At 54.0% G+C, this 16685-nt stretch overlaps 1 protein-coding gene across 1 annotated transcript; it reads right to left on the bottom strand.

The window, feature by feature from the left end:
* Positions 1-1157: 1157 nt before the first annotated feature.
* Positions 1158-15582, bottom strand: marchf9 (membrane-associated ring finger (C3HC4) 9). Its single transcript, XM_069198753.1, has 4 exons — positions 13705-15582; positions 4967-5122; positions 4296-4488; positions 1158-2131 (listed from the first exon to the last, which is right to left on the bottom strand). Exons 1-4 carry the CDS (start codon positions 14044-14046, stop codon positions 1797-1799), a joined length of 1026 nt encoding a protein of 341 aa, XP_069054854.1. The 5' UTR covers positions 14047-15582; the 3' UTR covers positions 1158-1796.
* Positions 15583-16685: the final 1103 nt, after the last annotated feature.

Below are 16685 nucleotides of genomic sequence, written 5' to 3' on the forward strand. Positions count from 1 at the left end.
CCAGGTGGGGCTGCACATTGGTGGTGGAGGAGAGTCCCCATTACCTGTAAAGCGCTTTGAGTGGAGTGTCCAGAAAAGCGGTATATAATTGTAAGCAATTATTATTATTAATTACCCTAGACCTGTGGTTTGTCTTTGTGACTTCGTTGCCTTCTGATTTCCTTTTTGGTTGAGTTCCCATTGGTTACCAAAACCATTAATCTGAGCTATTAATTTCCACGCAGTTTTAAGATATTCCGCACTAAATTCAAGCAATTTTTAAGATTTTCATTTTTGTTGTTGCACTGCCCCCCTGTGGCCATCGTGCTGTACTACAACCTGCAGACCACTGGTGCGCTGGTGTCTAAACCCGGATCTAACCGAAAGGCACAAAGCTTCTTCAGCAGGAATATTAACAGGGCCTGATGCAAAAGGAACCTCCTGGATTGAGTTTTCCAATTTCAGTTCAGGAGACTCATTCACATTCCAGGTGTTTGACCTAACCAGACCGCTACCTAACCTCTCCTTCAGAATTGGGCAGAGTAATGTTTGGGGCTCTGAACCCTCAACTAGAAAGCTTGGGGCGATGCTGCTGTGGGTGTACCCTTGAGTAAGGCCAATCCCTCATCTGGCCCAGTAAGAGTTCTGCTGTATAAATGGGTATCCGGGTCAGCATTATACAGGAGAACCTGTCCTCAATTGACTTAAGTAAAGGGTTGAAAAGAGCAACATTACATTTACTAGCACCGAAACAGAAACATTAATTATAATAACAATAAACAACTCCTTGCATTTATAGTCAGTGTTTCATCCCAAAGGACATGTACAGATGGGGAGCCTCTTGATACACCACTGATACACCACCTTAGGACATTGGCTGGAAATTCTGGTCCATAGGGAAGAGCGCCCCCTGTGGGTCCTCCAGCAACACTTTCCTCAGCGCTCCCATCCCCTGTGGATCCGACTCCCTCCTTTTCCCACTTTCAGCCCTCAAAATCTGTGGGGTTTTAAAAATGTATCCAAAAAACACGTCGGTGCTGTGGAAGACCTCAGGGCAGGAAAGGAGGGAGACAGAGAGCGAGGGGAGAGGAGGAGGGCGGGCGAGGGAGGGAGAGAGAGAGAGAGAGAGAGCTGGGACAGACGGGGGAGGAGAGGAGAAAGAGGCTGTAGACTCAGGGTGGAGATTCACTGTGAAATGTACAGGTTTCTTTATTGCCGGGACAATGTGTCCGTTTGTAAAATTATTATCCGTTATTATTCAGCGTTTTTCTTTGAATATTTTATTGCACCCCAATCCCCCCCCTCCCCGCCCCACGTGTCCCCCCTGTCCCCCTCTCTGTGGAGGGCAGAAGCGGTCCCCGCTCGTCGACTGAAGGCCCTGCGCCGCCTGCCTGTGTGTCCGTCCGTCTCGCGGACTCCAGCCCGGGGCCCGGGGGCCGCGCTGGGGGGGGGCCGGAGAAGAGGGAGGGCCCGTGAATGTTTATTTCGTCGAAAGAATCCCTTATAAAATTAAAACCCTTTTTTTAAAAAAAAAAAGAAAGAAAAGCATGGAACTCATAGAAAAGAATGGCGATGCTCTGCGTGAATCTTGTCAGGGGGTGGGGCGGGGGGCCGCCGCCTGCTCCCCCCTCCTCCGGGAGCGCTGACGCCTGTGGAGCTGGAAAAGTTTTGGCCTTTCCTCCTCGGGCGCCGAACCGGCAGAGCCGAGCGTCAGGAGGGGGTCCCGCCAGCCGCCCGGCGCCCCCGCTCGGGGGTGGGCGCCTGCGGGTCCGCCAGTCCGCCCGCTGCTGCTCCTGCGCCCCCCCCCCCCGCAGGCCTCATACGGTGGTGACCCGCATGACGACCTCGCGGTTGGCCGTGGCGCCGATCCGGTGGTCGCTGGGCCTCAGCTGGCTGAGGATGTGCAGGATGGTGTAGCCGCAGTGGTGGTGCAGAATAGTCCTAACGCGCTGGCCCCGCCTCCCCCCGCGCTCCGCGCCGGCCGAGGCGTGCGGGCTGGTCCGTGACCCCCGGCCCCCGGCCTTGCCGGCCGTGCCGATGGGCTCTCCCAGGTCCTTGGATTTCTCGTAGTTCAGCACCTTCCACTGCTGGTTGACGGCCTGCCAGCGCTTGAAGATGCGGTAGACCGAGGAGCCCTCGTGGATGATCAGGCCTGCAGAGGCACACGCAGGGGGAGAGGGGCAGTGAGGCTGAGACCCCGAGTCTTGTTATACCAGGATGTAGCTGAGAGTGGCTCAGCGTAGGGTAGCCCAGTGCAGTGCTGTTCAGTACAGTATAGTCCAGTTCAGTACAGTACAATGTAGTGTAGGGCACCACTGTTCAGTACAGTGTGGTCTAGGGCAGTGCAGTACAGTACAGTATAGTTCAGTTCAGTACAGTGTAGTCTAGGGCAGTACTGTTCAGTACAGTGTGGTCCAGTTCAGTTCTGTTCAGTACAGTGTAGACTAGGTCAGCGCTGTCCAGTACAGTGTGGTCCAGATCAGTTCTGTTCAGTACAGTGTAGTCTAGGGCAGTACTGTTCAGTACAGTGTGGTCTAGGGCAGTGCAGTACAGTACAGTACAGTTCAGTGCAGTGTAGTCTAGGACAGTGCAGTTCAGTAAAGTGTAGTCTAGGGCAGTACTGTTCAGTACAGTGTAGTCTAGGGCAGTGCAGTACAGTATAGTTCAGTTCAGTACAGTACAATGTAGTCTAGGGCACCACTGTTCAGTACAATGTGGGCTAGGGCAGTACAGTTCAGTTCAGTGTAGTGTAGTCTAGGGCAGTGCAGTTCAGTACAGTGAAGTCTAGGGCAGTACTGTTCAGTACAGTGTAGTTTAGGGTAGCGTTGTCCAGTACAGTGTGGTTCAGTTCAGTTCTGTTCAGTACAGTGTAGTCTAGGGTAGTACTGTTCAGTACAGTGTGGTCCAGTTCAGTTCTGTTCAGTACAGTGTAGACTAGGTCAGCGCTGTCCAGTACAGTGTGGTCCAGATCAGTTCTGTTCAGTACAGTGTAGTCTAGGGTAGTACTGTTCAGTACAGTGTGGTCCAGTTCAGTTCTGTTCAGTACAGTGTAGACTAGGTCAGCGCTGTCCAGTACAGTGTGGTCCAGATCAGTTCTGTTCAGTACAGTGTAGTCTAGGGCAGTGCAGTTCTGTACAGTGTGGTCTAGTACAGTACTGTATAGTGTAATCTAGGGCAGTCCAGTGCAGTTCAGTACTGTATAGTCCAGTTCAGTACAGTACAGTGTAGTCTAGGGCAGTGCAGTTTGGTACACTGTTATTCAGTCCAATAAATGGGTATCCAGGTAAGCATTGTAAAGGAGAATCTGTGCTCAATTACAATCCAATGTCTTTCTGTGCAGTAGAGTCGAGTGCAGTGCAGTTCAGTACAGTACAGTGTTAATGAGTACAGTGATATTTAGTGCAGTAAAGTTCAGTGTTAATGAGTACAGTGTTATTCAGTACAGTGTAATTCAGTGCAGTACAGTTCAGTGTTTTTTTGTGTAGTCCAGTGCTGTTTGGTACAGTGTATTCAGTTCAGTGCAGTGTAGCCCAGTACAGTATTATTCAGTACAGTGTAGCCCCGTGGAGGGCACCTCAGTGCAGTATTATTTAGTGCAATGTAGTCCAGTTCAGTGCAGTGTTATTCAGTGCAGTGTAGCCCAGTGCACTGCAATTCAGTGCAGTGATATTCAATGTAGTGTAGTTCAGTGCAATGTTATTCAGTGCAGTGTTATTCAATTAAGTTCAGTGCTGTCTTATTCTGTGCAGTGCAGTTCAGTGCTGTCTTATTCAGTTCAGTTCAGTGCAGTATTATTCAGTTCAGTGCAGTGCAGTGTTATTCAATGCAGTGCAGTTCAGTGCAATATTATTCAGTTCAGTTCATTGCAGTATTATTCAGTGCAGGACAGTCAGAACAGTATTATTTATTTCAGTTCAGTGCAGTATTATTCAGTTCAGTGGTTTTATTCAGTACAGTTCAGTGCTGTGTTATTCAGTGAAGTGTAGGCCAGTGCAGTTCAGTATAATGTTATTCATTGCAGTGTTATTCAATGTGGTGCAGTTCAGTGCAGTATTATTCAGTGCAGTATTATTCATTTCAGTTCAGTGCAGTATTCAGTTCAGTGCTGTTATTCAGTGCAGTACAGTTCAGTGCAGTATTATTCAGTTCAGTGCTGTGTTATTCAGTACAGTTCAGTGCTGTGTTATTCAGTGCAGTGTAGCCCAGTGCAGTTCAGTGTAATGCTATTCAGTGCAGTGCAGTTCAGTGCAGTATTTTTCAGTGTAGTGTAGTGCAGTTCAGTGTAACTTAGCACAGAGCAGACAGTGTTTCCTCACCTATGCAGACGATGTCCATGAAGCCATACATGCCGTAGCAGATCTGGAAGAGCAGGTCCTGACGCTGCCACTTTGCAGAGGGGCTGAGGGACGACCAGATGAGCCAGGAGATGCTGGCAATGAGGAACAGGGAGCCCAGGATGATGGCCGCAATCTGCACCTTCTCAATCACTGTCAGCGAGATCGCCTGCCACTGGCGCAGAGAGAAACAGAGCAAGAGAGGGAGGGTGAGAGACAACAGACAGCTGCTTAATGAGGAACCTGAGTGGGGTCACAGCTTGGCATGTAGCCCCCCAGGCAAGGCGCCTGCTACACCTTTTGTCCCAGCTGGAAAAACTCCAGCCTGATTCTCCAAACCTGGAGTATGTTTCAGCAAATGTATATATCTAAAACGATATATATATTTTATTCCATGCTGTTTCCATTCTGTTTATTTTCTGTGCTTTTCTTGTGTAAACAAGAAGAAAAGCCCTGTTTTTAGATCAAGACAGCTTCTGCTTCCGAGCGGAACACACCGGGATACTCGGAGCTCTGGTGGTCCGGGTGCAGGTCTTGTCACCAGGAGGTTCCTGGCTTAAACCCAACAGACGCTACCCTCCCCCGGCCCACCCTCCGAGGCAATTCCTGTGCATCCGCCGAAGCCCCCCGGAGAGAGCAGCAGAGGGCTTTACCTGCAGGGGATTCTTGGTGCTGATGGCCAGGACCTGGTATTTGAAGTAGCAGAGCTCACAGCTCCAGGATCCCCGCTCGCTGATCCAGCGAATCAGGCAGGGCTGGTGGGTACAGCGGACCGAGCCGTCACACCGGCACGGGCTCAACAGCTCCCCCTGTGGGAGAGACAGAGCACAACGCCGCTGCTGTATTTACATCGCCGGAAGAGCACAGGCTCCACAGCTCCCCCTGCGGGAGAGAGGGAGAGAATACCGTACTCCTGCAGACGACGGTCAGCGAGAAGAAGTGAGGGTGTGAGAAGAAGGGGAGGACCTGTCCGGCGTGTCTGCGCATCGGCTGCGAGATCTGCCTTTCCTGCGCAGCCAGATGCGCAGCCGGGTGCCCAGATGTGCGCAGACAGGAATGGGCGTCTGTGGCGGAGCGCACCAGCTCCCTGACCTACTTTCTCTCGCTTCGCTCCTCTCCTCGGGTTTCTTTCGAGCTCAGACGAGCGCAGGAGAAGGGGGATCTGGGGCGTAGGCGAGCGATAGGGTCCTGCAGTAAAACTTTGTTCTGGTCCACCGAGTTGAGGGGAGAGGGGTAGGCAGCTGCATCTTGGTGCAGGAAGGAGGCATCGGCGAAGTTTCTTAAAAGCCCCCCGGGATAATGGCACTGTGGTACCAGCTATCAGAGGGAAGGGTGGGCAAGCTTAGTGGAATCACATCACAACTGTGTGCCTGGCGCGGAGCAGGAAGGACACAGGGACATGGGGAATTCAATTCGCTGTACAGCTGGGAGATGTGTTCAGAGCAATCACTGCTCTTTATGAAAAAAAACTGGCTCCCCTGTTCAAACCTACACACTCTCTCTGACCCCACGTGGGGCTCCTGGTCCTGCTTCTTTATTACGATGCCTGGCCCCTGCGCAGACTGCCGCCCGCCGAGAGAGACGGAGAGGGCCGCGTGGGCGACTGTGATTATCGGAGCGAGCAGCCGAGGCGCCGCGCATGGTGTGGAGATGTTTAAATCCAGCACCGACATGAGGCTCGTACAGCTCCATCGTCTGCTCCGTGTACTGTGTGCTCCGTGCTTTGGTTTCAAACAAACGTTTCTCACTCTTGCGCTTTTGTCAAGCAGTTCGATGTCTCGCCACGCGCACTAACGCACCTACCCGCAGAGTCAATCTCCCAGCATGCCTGAAGCCAGCAAGCGCTCTTCGTTGAGAGTTCGGCCTGACCTCTGACCTGGGTAATCTGTCAGCCCCCCACTGGAACTCATTAAGAGTTGCTCTCACCCCTGGGGCGGGCTACGGGCCTTGTCACGGGTCAGTACTGTAAACCCACTGGTTTCCCTCAGCTCGGCCACTTATTACATGAGCCAACACGTGTGCAAGAGCAAAAATAGATCAGGACACTTAACTCAGACTCTCAAGATGGAACAAAAGCTAGAAACAGCCTCAGTGTCTGCCAGCCGCCTCAGTCTGCCTCAGTGCCTCAGTTTGCCAGCCATTTCAGTCTCTCTCAGTGCGTCAGTCACTGCCAGCTGCCTCGGTCTCTCTCACAGCCTCAGTCACTGCCGTCTGCCTCAGTGCCTCAGTGTCTGCCAGCTGCCTCAGTCTCTCTCACAGCCTCAGTCACTGCCTGCTGCCTCAGTCTGCCTCAGTGCCTCAGTCACTGCCAGCTGCCTCAGTCTGCCTCAGTGCCTCAGTGTCTGCCAGCTGCCTCAGTCTCTCTCACAGCCTCAGTCACTGCCTGCTGCCTCAGTCTGCCTCAGTGCCTCCGTGTACTGTGTGCTCCGTGGTTTGGTTTCAAACAAACGTTTCTCACTCTTGCGCTTTTGTCAAGCAGTTCGATGTCTCGCCACGCGCACTAACGCACCTACCCGCAGAGTCAATCTCCCAGCATGCCTGAAGCCAGCAAGCGCTCTTCGTTGAGAGTTCGGCCTGACCTCTGACCTGGGTAATCTGTCAGCCCCCCACTGGAACTCATTAAGAGTTGCTCTCACCCCTGGGGCGGGCTACGGGCCTTGTCACGGGTCAGTACTGTAAACCGCCGCCTCAGTCTGCCTCAGTGCCTCAGTTTGCCAGCCATTTCAGTCTCTCTCAGTGCGTCAGTCACTGCCAGCTGCCTCGGTCTCTCTCACAGCCTCAGTCACTGCCGTCTGCCTCAGTGCCTCAGTGTCTGCCAGCTGCCTCAGTCTCTCTCACAGCCTCAGTCACTGCCTGCTGCCTCAGTCTGCCTCAGTGCCTCAGTCACTGCCAGCTGCCTCAGTCTGCCTCAGTGCCTCAGTGTCTGCCAGCTGCCTCAGTCTCTCTCACAGCCTCAGTCACTGCCTGCTGCCTCAGTCTGCCTCAGTGCCTCAGTCACTGCCACCTGCCTCAGTCTGCCTCAGTGCCTCAGTGTCTGCCAGCTGCCTCAGTCTGCCTCAGTGCCAGTGTCTGCCAACTGCCTCAGTCTCTCTCACAGCCTCAGTGACTCCATCTCAGAGTGTCACAGCCTCACTCTCTCTAGCTCACTGTGTCAAGAGGAATCAATAGCCCATCTACTTAATAAACTGACTCACTTGACAAGTTTCTAATTATCATTAATATTTTATGCCTCCTGACAAGGCAAGTAATTGTGTTTGTGGAAGTAATTGGGCCACAAGCAGAGAGAAAACGCAGGCACCTGTTGAGCTGCAAAGCTGCAGGATACGCTTCACACCCTACAGAAGAGATAAACACTGTGAAAGCATCCATCCACCAAGGCTGACAGGCAGCACACAGCAACATCATCATCAACACCAGGAATCCGAACTGTGACCGTCAGCCCGAACCGTAACGCCTTACAGCTCACAGCAGCTACATCTCAGGTAAAATACCTTGACATCCGCTCTGTGTCCTGTGTCTGTCCAGCTCTGCTCTGTGCCCTGTGGTGTCTGTCCAGCTCTGCTCTGTGCCCTGTGGTGTCTGTCCAGCCCTGCTGTGCGTCCTGTGATGTCTGTCCAGCTCTGCTCTGTGTCCTGTGTGTCCTGTGGTGTCTGTCCAGCTCTGCTCTGTGTCCTGTGTGTCCTGTGGTGTCTGTCCAGCTCTGCTATGTGTCCTTTGCTGTCTGTCTGTCCAGCTCTGCTCTGTGTCCTGTGTGTCCTGTGGTGTCTGTCCAGCTCTGCTCTGTGTCCTGTGTGTCCTGTGGTGTCTGTCCAGCTCTGCTCTGTGTCCTGTGTGTCCTGTGGTGTCTGTCCAGCCCTGCTGTGTGTCCTGTGATGTCTGTCCAGCTCTGCTCTGTGTCCTGTGTGTCCTGTGGTGTCTGTCCAGCTCTGCTATGTGTCCTTTGCTGTCTGTCTGTCCAGCTCTGCTCTGTGTCCTGTGTGTCCAGTGGTGTCTGTCCAGCTCTGCTCTGTGTCCTGTGTGTCCTGTGGTGTCTGTCCAGCTCTGCTCTGTGTCCTGTGTGTCCTGTGGTGTCTGTCCAGCTCTGCTCTGTGTCCTGTGATGTCTGTCCAGCTCTGCTCTGTGTCCTTTGTCTGTCCAGCCCCGCTCTGTGCCCTGTGAGTTCACACACTATGGAAGAGCTGAAGGAGTGCAGAAACACACTCTAATAGCAACCTGGGCTGCTCAAACAGATGTGTCCTAGACTTGGAGAGCACTGCAGCCTTTCACGAGAAAAAAAAATGTTCTTTCTCTGTCTCTCGTCTTTTTCTCCCTGGTTCTCTTTGTTGAAACCATCAGGCTCCCTGTCTCTCTTTCATTTTCTCGCCCCCTCTCTTTGTCTCTCTCCCTGTCTCGCTCCCCTCCCCCACTTTCTCTCTCTCCAGAAGGCTGCGAAGCTGCTCTGAGACTGGGAGAGGTGCAGCCGGCTGATCCACCAGCAGGGCCAGCAGCAGCAGGAAGGAGAGGACAGTGTGGGTTGGGGATGGAGGGGCTCCTTTTCAGCTCAGTTCCAGGCTCCATCCGAAACCCCGGCACATCGCTTTGACCCCTAAAGACCGCAAGAGCTGGAGATAACTGAATTCTCCCAGACCTGCATTTAGCCGTTTAATGAGTCACAGAGGGGAAAAGAGCAGCAGAGCCTGTAATTGCTAAACAAATAATGCTGTTCCCAGCCCATGGGCAGGATTTGAGCCCAGGTCTACAGGACTCTAGTGCACAGCCTAAAGCTGTATGCCAAAGAGAAACTGGCCTGCTTATTGAAACTGCAGATACAGGCTGTAGCCAGCCTTTTAAATAAAAAAAAACAAACAAATAATTAAAAGCCACAGATTCTGGAAAAAAAAAGAGCAATTAGACCCAAACTGACTCACTGAAGATTTGTATCAATTGCTGAAGTTCTACACATGCATTAGTCCAGCCAGAATAATTCCTGTTCTGAAGAGGGGTGTCTCACCTAGGCAGGTGAAGGAAACTGGCTCAGTTTGGTTCTATACCGAAGAGACTCCGAGGCGCCTTGCGACAAGCGTTCAGAGTCCTGAAGTGTAGTGTAGTGTGAGTGGACACAATGGACTACTTTAAAATTCCAAGGAAGGGCGTTTAGGCGTGAAAGCAGGTGGAGCATTTTCACCCAAAGGGTAGTGACAGTCTGCCACAAGACACTCCGCCATGCTGTCAGAGTGGATCCCCAGGACCTCCAAGCAACAGCTGGAGCGATTAGCTACCAGCAACTAAATACTGGACCTGCAGTGTGCTGGAGGGCTCTTCTCTTCTGCAGACTTTATATTCTTACTGTATGTTGGGGACGGTGAAACACTGATTTTAATTAAAGCTCTTCAGCCTGCTCAGCGGCTCTTAACAGTGGTTCCTACCATCTTCATTTGCTTGTACAGTTGTGTTGCATCTCAGAAAAAAGTTCCCAAAGGAACTTTACTTTGATTAATGGATAATTAAGTTCTATTATGAACTCCATTTTTGCCAGCTAAGGTTCCATAAGGAACTCTTTGCAAAATACAATCTTGCAATGGACCACTTTAATAGATAAAGTTCATATTTGAACCCTAAAGGTTCGACTCCTTTAAGAGTGTATGCTTTTGAGGGGACCGTGAGGACTGCGTACAGGACAGGCTGCCGTTGGGGCACCCCGCCCCCTCACTTCCACTGTGTTAACAGAAAGAAGGGGAGAGGACAGACACTGATCTCAGCGCATGAGCCTGCGATGAGCACTCCGATCAGGTACTGCCTTCCTGTGGTGAGGCTGTCCTCACTCTAAACCCAGGCGCTCAGGCAGTCACACGGTGGGTGTTCAGAGAGGGCCCATGCTGAGAGCTCAGACTTCTCCTCTCAGTGGCAGAAAGGTCGCTGTTGGCTGGGCGCTCCCTGTGCTCGACACCGTTAACAGCAATACTAATTAGCAGGAAAAACAGCATCAATTAACTCCTGCCCAAGGTGAACCAACCCACTCTTGGAGCTCTGGTTCCACAACATCTGTTGTTTAAAAGCTTGGCTGCTAAACAAAGACCCTCCCACAGCCTCTCTCATCTTCTATTGGCGTAAATAACAGGGCTTCTTCTCAGCGGGAGACAATGGCATGTCTATGAAAGACAGGATTTCAATTAAATGACAGTACTGACTAAGTGCCTAAACTGGACTGACCGACACACCGACCGTCTGATACGACACCTTAAGGAAAATGTGACTGGCACACTGACTCAGAGACTGACATACTGACGGACAGTGATTGACTGACTCACTGACTGACTGAACTAACGGACTGATGCTGACTGACTCACACACATACTGACGGACAGCCTGCCTGACACAGCAACTGATTGACTCACAGACAGACTGACGGAATGACAGACTGACACTGTGACTTACTGACAGACTGACAACCTGACACAGTGACCGACTGACTCACAGACGGACTGACGGAATTACAGACTGACACTGTGACTTACAGACAGACTGACAACCTGACACAGTGACTGACTGACTCACAGACAGACTGACGGAATGACAGACTGACAATGTGACTCACTGAGAGAGTGACAGATTCACACTGTGACTAACTCATGGACTGACAGACTGATGCAGTGACAGACTGACACAGTGACTGACTGATGGACTGACGGACTGACTTACTAACAGACTGGCTGACAAACTAACTGATGCTGACTGACATGCCTGCTCACTATTGTCTGACTGACAGACTGATTCACATCAATTTGAAATAAAAAACTTGAGCAAAATCTTTTGTGACACAAATAATTCTAGAAGTCACTCTGTGAGCAAGCTGAGCATGGTTGGGCAGGAATAAGGGCAGGCTGTTCTCTCAGTGGGGCTGCAGGTGATTTCCACACTAGTGGATCAGAGACAACAAACGAGCACATGCAGCAAGTCTCCTGTAACAGGCACTGGCAGCAGGTCTCTTACAGCAGACACTGGCAGCAAGTCTCCTGCAGCAGGCACTGGCAGTACGTCTCCCACAGTACGTGCAGGCAGCAAGGCTCCTGCAGCAGGCGCAGGCAGCAAGTCTCCTGCAGCAGACACTGGCAAAAAATCTCCTGCAACAGGCACTGGCAGCAGGTCTCCTGCAGCAGACACTGGCAGCAAGTGTCCTGAAGCAGACACTGGAAGCAAGTCTCCTGCAGCAGGCACTGGCAGTACGTTTCCTGCAGCAGGTGCAGGCAGCATGTCTCCTGCAGTAGGCACTGGCAACAAATCTCCTGCAACAGGCACTGGCAGCAAGTCTCCTGCAGCAAGCACTGGCAGCAGGTCTCTTACAACAGACACTGGCAGCAAGTCTCCTGCAACAGGTGCAGGCAACAAGATTCCTGCAGTAGGGCCATCAGCAGGGAGGCTCAGTGAAGCCTCCCTCACAGTACCTCACAGAAAAATAAATATACAACACGCAGAACACTGCCGGCAGCCTGTAGGGCTGGACCAGTGCATGAGCAGCAAGGATACAGGCTGACTCATGCGATAGGAGCACTCTGCTGTGATACCTGGAGGGTTGTGGGCATGCTGATTGGCAGTGCACTCCAGCTGACCTCCGCAGGGCTTAAGTGAACGAATCTCCACCTTAGCTGTTCAAAATGAAATTGCTCCTTGTTTTTATGAGGTCCTGACTTAAGCATGACCTATAAAAGCCCTCTGAGATTGTGAGTCTCTGCGAGCAGGGCTGTTAACCGCCACAAAACTACACACTATCCATCCATTTTCTAACAGCTTATTCCACTTCAGGCTGGAGGGGAGCCTGGGCTTATCCCTGAAAGCAACAGGTGCAAGGCAGGGTACACCGTGGATGGGACGTCAGTGAAACACACGCGCACACTCACACCAGGGCCAATCCTCCCAGAAGCCAGTTAACCTACCAGTATGACTGTGGGAGGAAATCGGAGGACCCAGGGGAAACCGGTGTGAACACAAGGAGAACATTCAAACTCCACGCAGACAGCACCCCGGGTCCATGGTTGAACCCAGGGCGCCAGCGCTGCGAGGTGGCAATGCCAGCCACTGCGCCGCGGCGCCGCCCATGCAAAACACCATTTCCTCCAAACAGCCCGTCGTGTGCAAGACAGCCAGTGCCACTTCATAGCTCGGGTCAGTCGGGGACGGCCTGGGTCAGCCCGGGCTCGGCAGGAACCTGCTCCGCCTCTTCCATCAAGCACTCTCCCTAATCAAGGCTCCTGTACCGTAGGGTGAAACAGGCTTGGGGTGCCCCCTGACTCCGTGAGACACGCTGCCCGGGCCCTACCTGGTGGGTCTGCACCCGCTGTGTTTGCACTCACACCGGTACCAGCGTGAGCGTGTACGATTGGATTGGGCCGGGTGGTACCTGCTGCACCTCCCAGGAGAATGAATGGCTCAGCGGGTAACATGCAGCCTGCTGGTTGTCATTTGTCAGTGAATGTGCAGCAGGATCCTCCTGGCTCACCGCATGTCTGATCAGACACAGACGGGCCGGTCCTGTCCAGCACCCTGTGCTGGGTGGCTGCGTTCGGCACCTGAGCTGCTGAGCTCAGGTCCTGCGGACCTCCTGTCCTGGGTGTGCACAATGACCCGTCACAGTTTGTCTGCCAGCACGCTAATGACGCCCAGGGGAGCAGCCGCCTGTTTCTTCTTGTCCTGTATTGATTCATCTGAGCGCTCAGAACTCTCTCACACACAGCAGCACCTTCCTTCCCGCGCAAATCAGGGAGCGCGGCTGACTGACAGTGTCCCGCCTGCAATCGGCGGCGAACTAACAGAGCCGGCCAAGACCCCCCCCCGACCCCCCTCCCCGGCAGGAGGGCGGGAGTAGGGAGGCGAAAGGAGAAAGGCATGCGGGAGGACGGGAGCGGAGGAGGAGCGGCGGGGGGAGGGGAGGGGAGGGGAACGCGAGGAGGTCCGCCGCCAGATGTTGACTACAGCGCCGCTGGCCGCTCGTGCACGAGTCCCGCCGCGGACAGGCTCAAGCCAGCGGGAGGAACTCGAGCGCCGACCCACGGGAGAACACGGCGTCAGGGTTCCACAGGACCCGCACGGCGAGAACGAGGGAGCACAAGTGAAGAGGACGGGAAAGGGTCTTTTTTTTCCCCCCAGAGCACAAAAAGCACCGCCTGTGCACGGACGCGAACACACGCGGGGAGAGAGGCGCGCTGGCGAGCACAACAACCACCCCGCAGAAAGGAAACCCGAAGGCCGGACAGCACCACCAGCCCCCCCAGGTGTCAGGGGGCCCCGCGAACTCCCCTGGCCGGCCTGCTCGTTCACCAAGTGGGCGCGCACGCGAACACAGACAGCCGCGCGGCGCGAGTGTGCGCGGGGAGAGACGTCCCCACCGCCGCGATCCCGCCGAGACGCTCCCGCTCACCTGCTCGGGTCCCTGAAAGCAGATCCGGCACTGCGGCGTCCGCATCCCGCTCTCCGTGCTGCTGGACAGCGACACGCCGTCCAGGCCGGCCTGAAGCCTGCCGTCCTTCTCCTCGAAAGCCAGGCTCCGGGGGCGGGGGTCGGTGCCGTAGTACTCCTCCTCATCGTCCCGGGAAGAGCAGTCGGCGAAGGGCGGCCACCCGCAGCCCCCGACCCCGAGAGCTCGCATGCTGCTCCGCCTGTCCGCGTCTATGTCTGGCTCGGCCCGTCGAGAACCGGACCGCATCAGAACCAGGACTTTGAGCTCGTTGAAAAACATGCGGATCCGATACTTAAACATCATTTAACATGTGTGGATGAGGCCACGGGGCGAAATAAACTATGATATGGATGACGATGAAGGAAATGAGAATCCCGTGAATGCCAGCTACGGCTTTTGCAAACCCAGATTGTATATTGTGATTATTATTATGATGATTTAATCAGATGCAAGACTATGGCTGAAAGAGGAAAAGTCGATATCTAGGGGGTGGGGGGTGGGGGCACTCTATCGAGTAAACTGGGCAAAACGCCTCAGCACGCTGACACCGCCGTGACAGCGGACTAGCGTGGCGACAGAACGCGTGGCCGCCGAGTATTATATCGACATTCCCATGTGCGGGTCTGTCCGCGAGGGCGTCTTCGCCCGGTCCCCTCCGTGCCCGGAGACACGCGGATCATCACCAATGCGGATGGAAGCCGGGGAGGCGGCGAGCCCTCCTCCTGCGTGCGGACCGGCAGCCCCGCGTGTCTCGGATGGTTTTGGGGGGGGAGGCTGATACACCCTTATACCGAGCAGCCGTGCGCGGCCGGGGGAGCCCGCGTCCACGGCGTCAAGAGCCGCCAGTCGGAGGGATCGGAGCTGAGCGCTGGTTCAGGAAATGCGGCTCGGCGACAGATTCTCCCTCCCCCCTCTAAAGATATATTGCCTGGGTTTGCATCGGACATGCCCTGCGACTGAAAGAGAGAGAAACTGAAATGCACTTGAAAAGAAACACAAAATAGAGCCCCGCGTTATAAGCCAAAGATCCACAAAGCCATATCGGAGTGTCGCTTCCAATATCCAATATTATAATCCTCAGGGGGAGAAAAACAGCTGGGAGGCGAAATTGAATTAAACGCGATTCAAATCGTCTCTTTTTTGTTTGTCCCTCGGCACCATTCCGGTGTCTCAGATCATCTTGGATCCTTTTTTTAAAAAAAAAAATATTCGAATGATTATTTCTGCAATTTTCGGGGTGATGTCTTCAAATCCGTCCCGCGCACTTCACCTCCGAGCCCCGCCGAGAGCGGATTCACAGTCCAACGTGTCTGCATTGTAAATCGGATCTGATACGACGGCGCAAACGAGCACAACAACACTGATCCGTTTTCCACCGCGGTTCCATCCCTCCTGTCTAGTCAGTGATCCGCGCAGCGCGGACCGCGAAGGTGCTGCGCCCCCCCTCCCACCCCCCAGAAATAAAATACAAGCCGTTCTTCTACATCAGGGGTGCATGCGAGGAGCGAGCAGCCGCAGATACGGGTTTTGTCTAATGATGACGATTAAGAAAATAACAACAGTGATACGGATGATGCTATCAAGAATACCAGCGTTCCCTTATTGAAATGGATGACTTTGAGAACGGACGAATATGGCTTCTCCTTCCGGTATGGCATGCTAAATGAAACAATCGGAGATGCCGAGAGGCAGTGCGCTGTGGTTTATCTCCTCCTGCTTTTTCCTCGGGTTCGGCGATGGTGGCTTTTTGTTGTGCGCCTCTCAGCCTCTCTGTCCTCCGGTGTGAAAGGGATCCGCGGCGCTTCTGCGCATCGGCAGACGCTGCTGTCCGGGGTGCTGATCCCGCGCTGACGTGCTGGGGGGGGGGGGGGGGGTGGCGGGGGGACGAGGGGGAGGGGGGCACGTGCCAGCCGTGTACCGCGGGAAATCCGAACCCGGCTCGAGGCCGGCGGTCCTGGCTGAGGTACACAGGGGAGTCCCTGTGGGGGGGGGCGAATTGAAATTCATAGGCACAGAACAGAGAAACGGCACGGCCATGGCTTCTGACCGGCTGCGTGCGGGAGAGGTACAATTTCTTTGAATGTCTTTCTCCTGGCTTTCCAGCGAGTTTCCCCTCCTTTCCCCTGGCTGTCTTTTCTTGCACGTTTATTTCCTGTTTAAGGCGGTTTCCACGCGCTCCAGTCGGCTAATGGAGTAAAGCTGAGAAAAGGGGAAGGCTGGAGAGGTGTTTTGATACGTATGGGATCCTGAGGGAAGAAGCCCTGTTTTTCTCCCGCTGTGTCCATGCTCGTCCCAGGGGCGTATCTTCTGTTGGCATGAAGATAAATCACCGCTTCAGTGCGCAGGCTTGCTGTGGCCCGTAACGCAGATCTGTCCCTTTTTCCCCATGTCTGAGATCTCTGAGGTTTCTCCTTGTCTGAAGTCGAAAAGAACAGAGCGCCGGCAGCAGGCGGCGCTCCCGCCCTTTTCCACGGCAGCACGGGCAGCTTCCTGAGGCTGGTCCGGTCTGGTTCGTCTTCTAGCCCGGCGGGAGACGGGTTTCCGGCCACCGGACCCCTGGCGGCGGACAGCTGGCGAGCCGGACCGCATGGGTTAATGTTCCGTCATCTCAGCCACCGCCGCCCGAACGCGTGGATGCCGGTCTGGCTGCAGTCCTGGTTCGCGGCGGGCCCGGCCAGTCCTTCGTTATCAGACCGCCAGTGAAGACGCAGGCACCCGCCTGAGCCGGCACTGTCCCGAGTTAGAGACGCCGCTCCGCGAGTGGGGTTTCCATACGGCTGAAGAAGAAAAACCCCACTCCACGCCAATATTCTAGTTTTTGATTGGAGTCGTTATTTTATTATCACACCCAGTTTTCTCCATTTCTTTACGCGCTCCGCTCTTCCGGAACCCGGCGCTTCGGGATATCTGCCCACCGTCAAACGTGCGCTTTCGATTCTCGT

This window comes from Lepisosteus oculatus, chromosome 1 (assembly GCF_040954835.1).
Source record: "Lepisosteus oculatus isolate fLepOcu1 chromosome 1, fLepOcu1.hap2, whole genome shotgun sequence".
NCBI lineage: Eukaryota > Metazoa > Chordata > Actinopteri > Semionotiformes > Lepisosteidae > Lepisosteus > Lepisosteus oculatus.

What these genes read in the sequence shown, in the direction of transcription:
- marchf9 (XM_069198753.1), bottom strand. Translation starts at nt 14,046, where the DNA reads ATGATGTTTAAGTATCGGATCCGCATGTTTTTCAACGAGCTCAAAGTC. An exon ending in GCACCAAGAATCCCCTGCAG is followed by an intron (nt 4,489 to 4,966) that starts GTAAAGCCCTCT and finishes TCTCTGCGCCAG; the next exon opens with TGGCAGGCGATCTCGCTGAC. An exon ending in CATGGACATCGTCTGCATAG is followed by an intron (nt 2,132 to 4,295) that starts GTGAGGAAACAC and finishes GTGCCTCTGCAG; the next exon opens with GCCTGATCATCCACGAGGGC.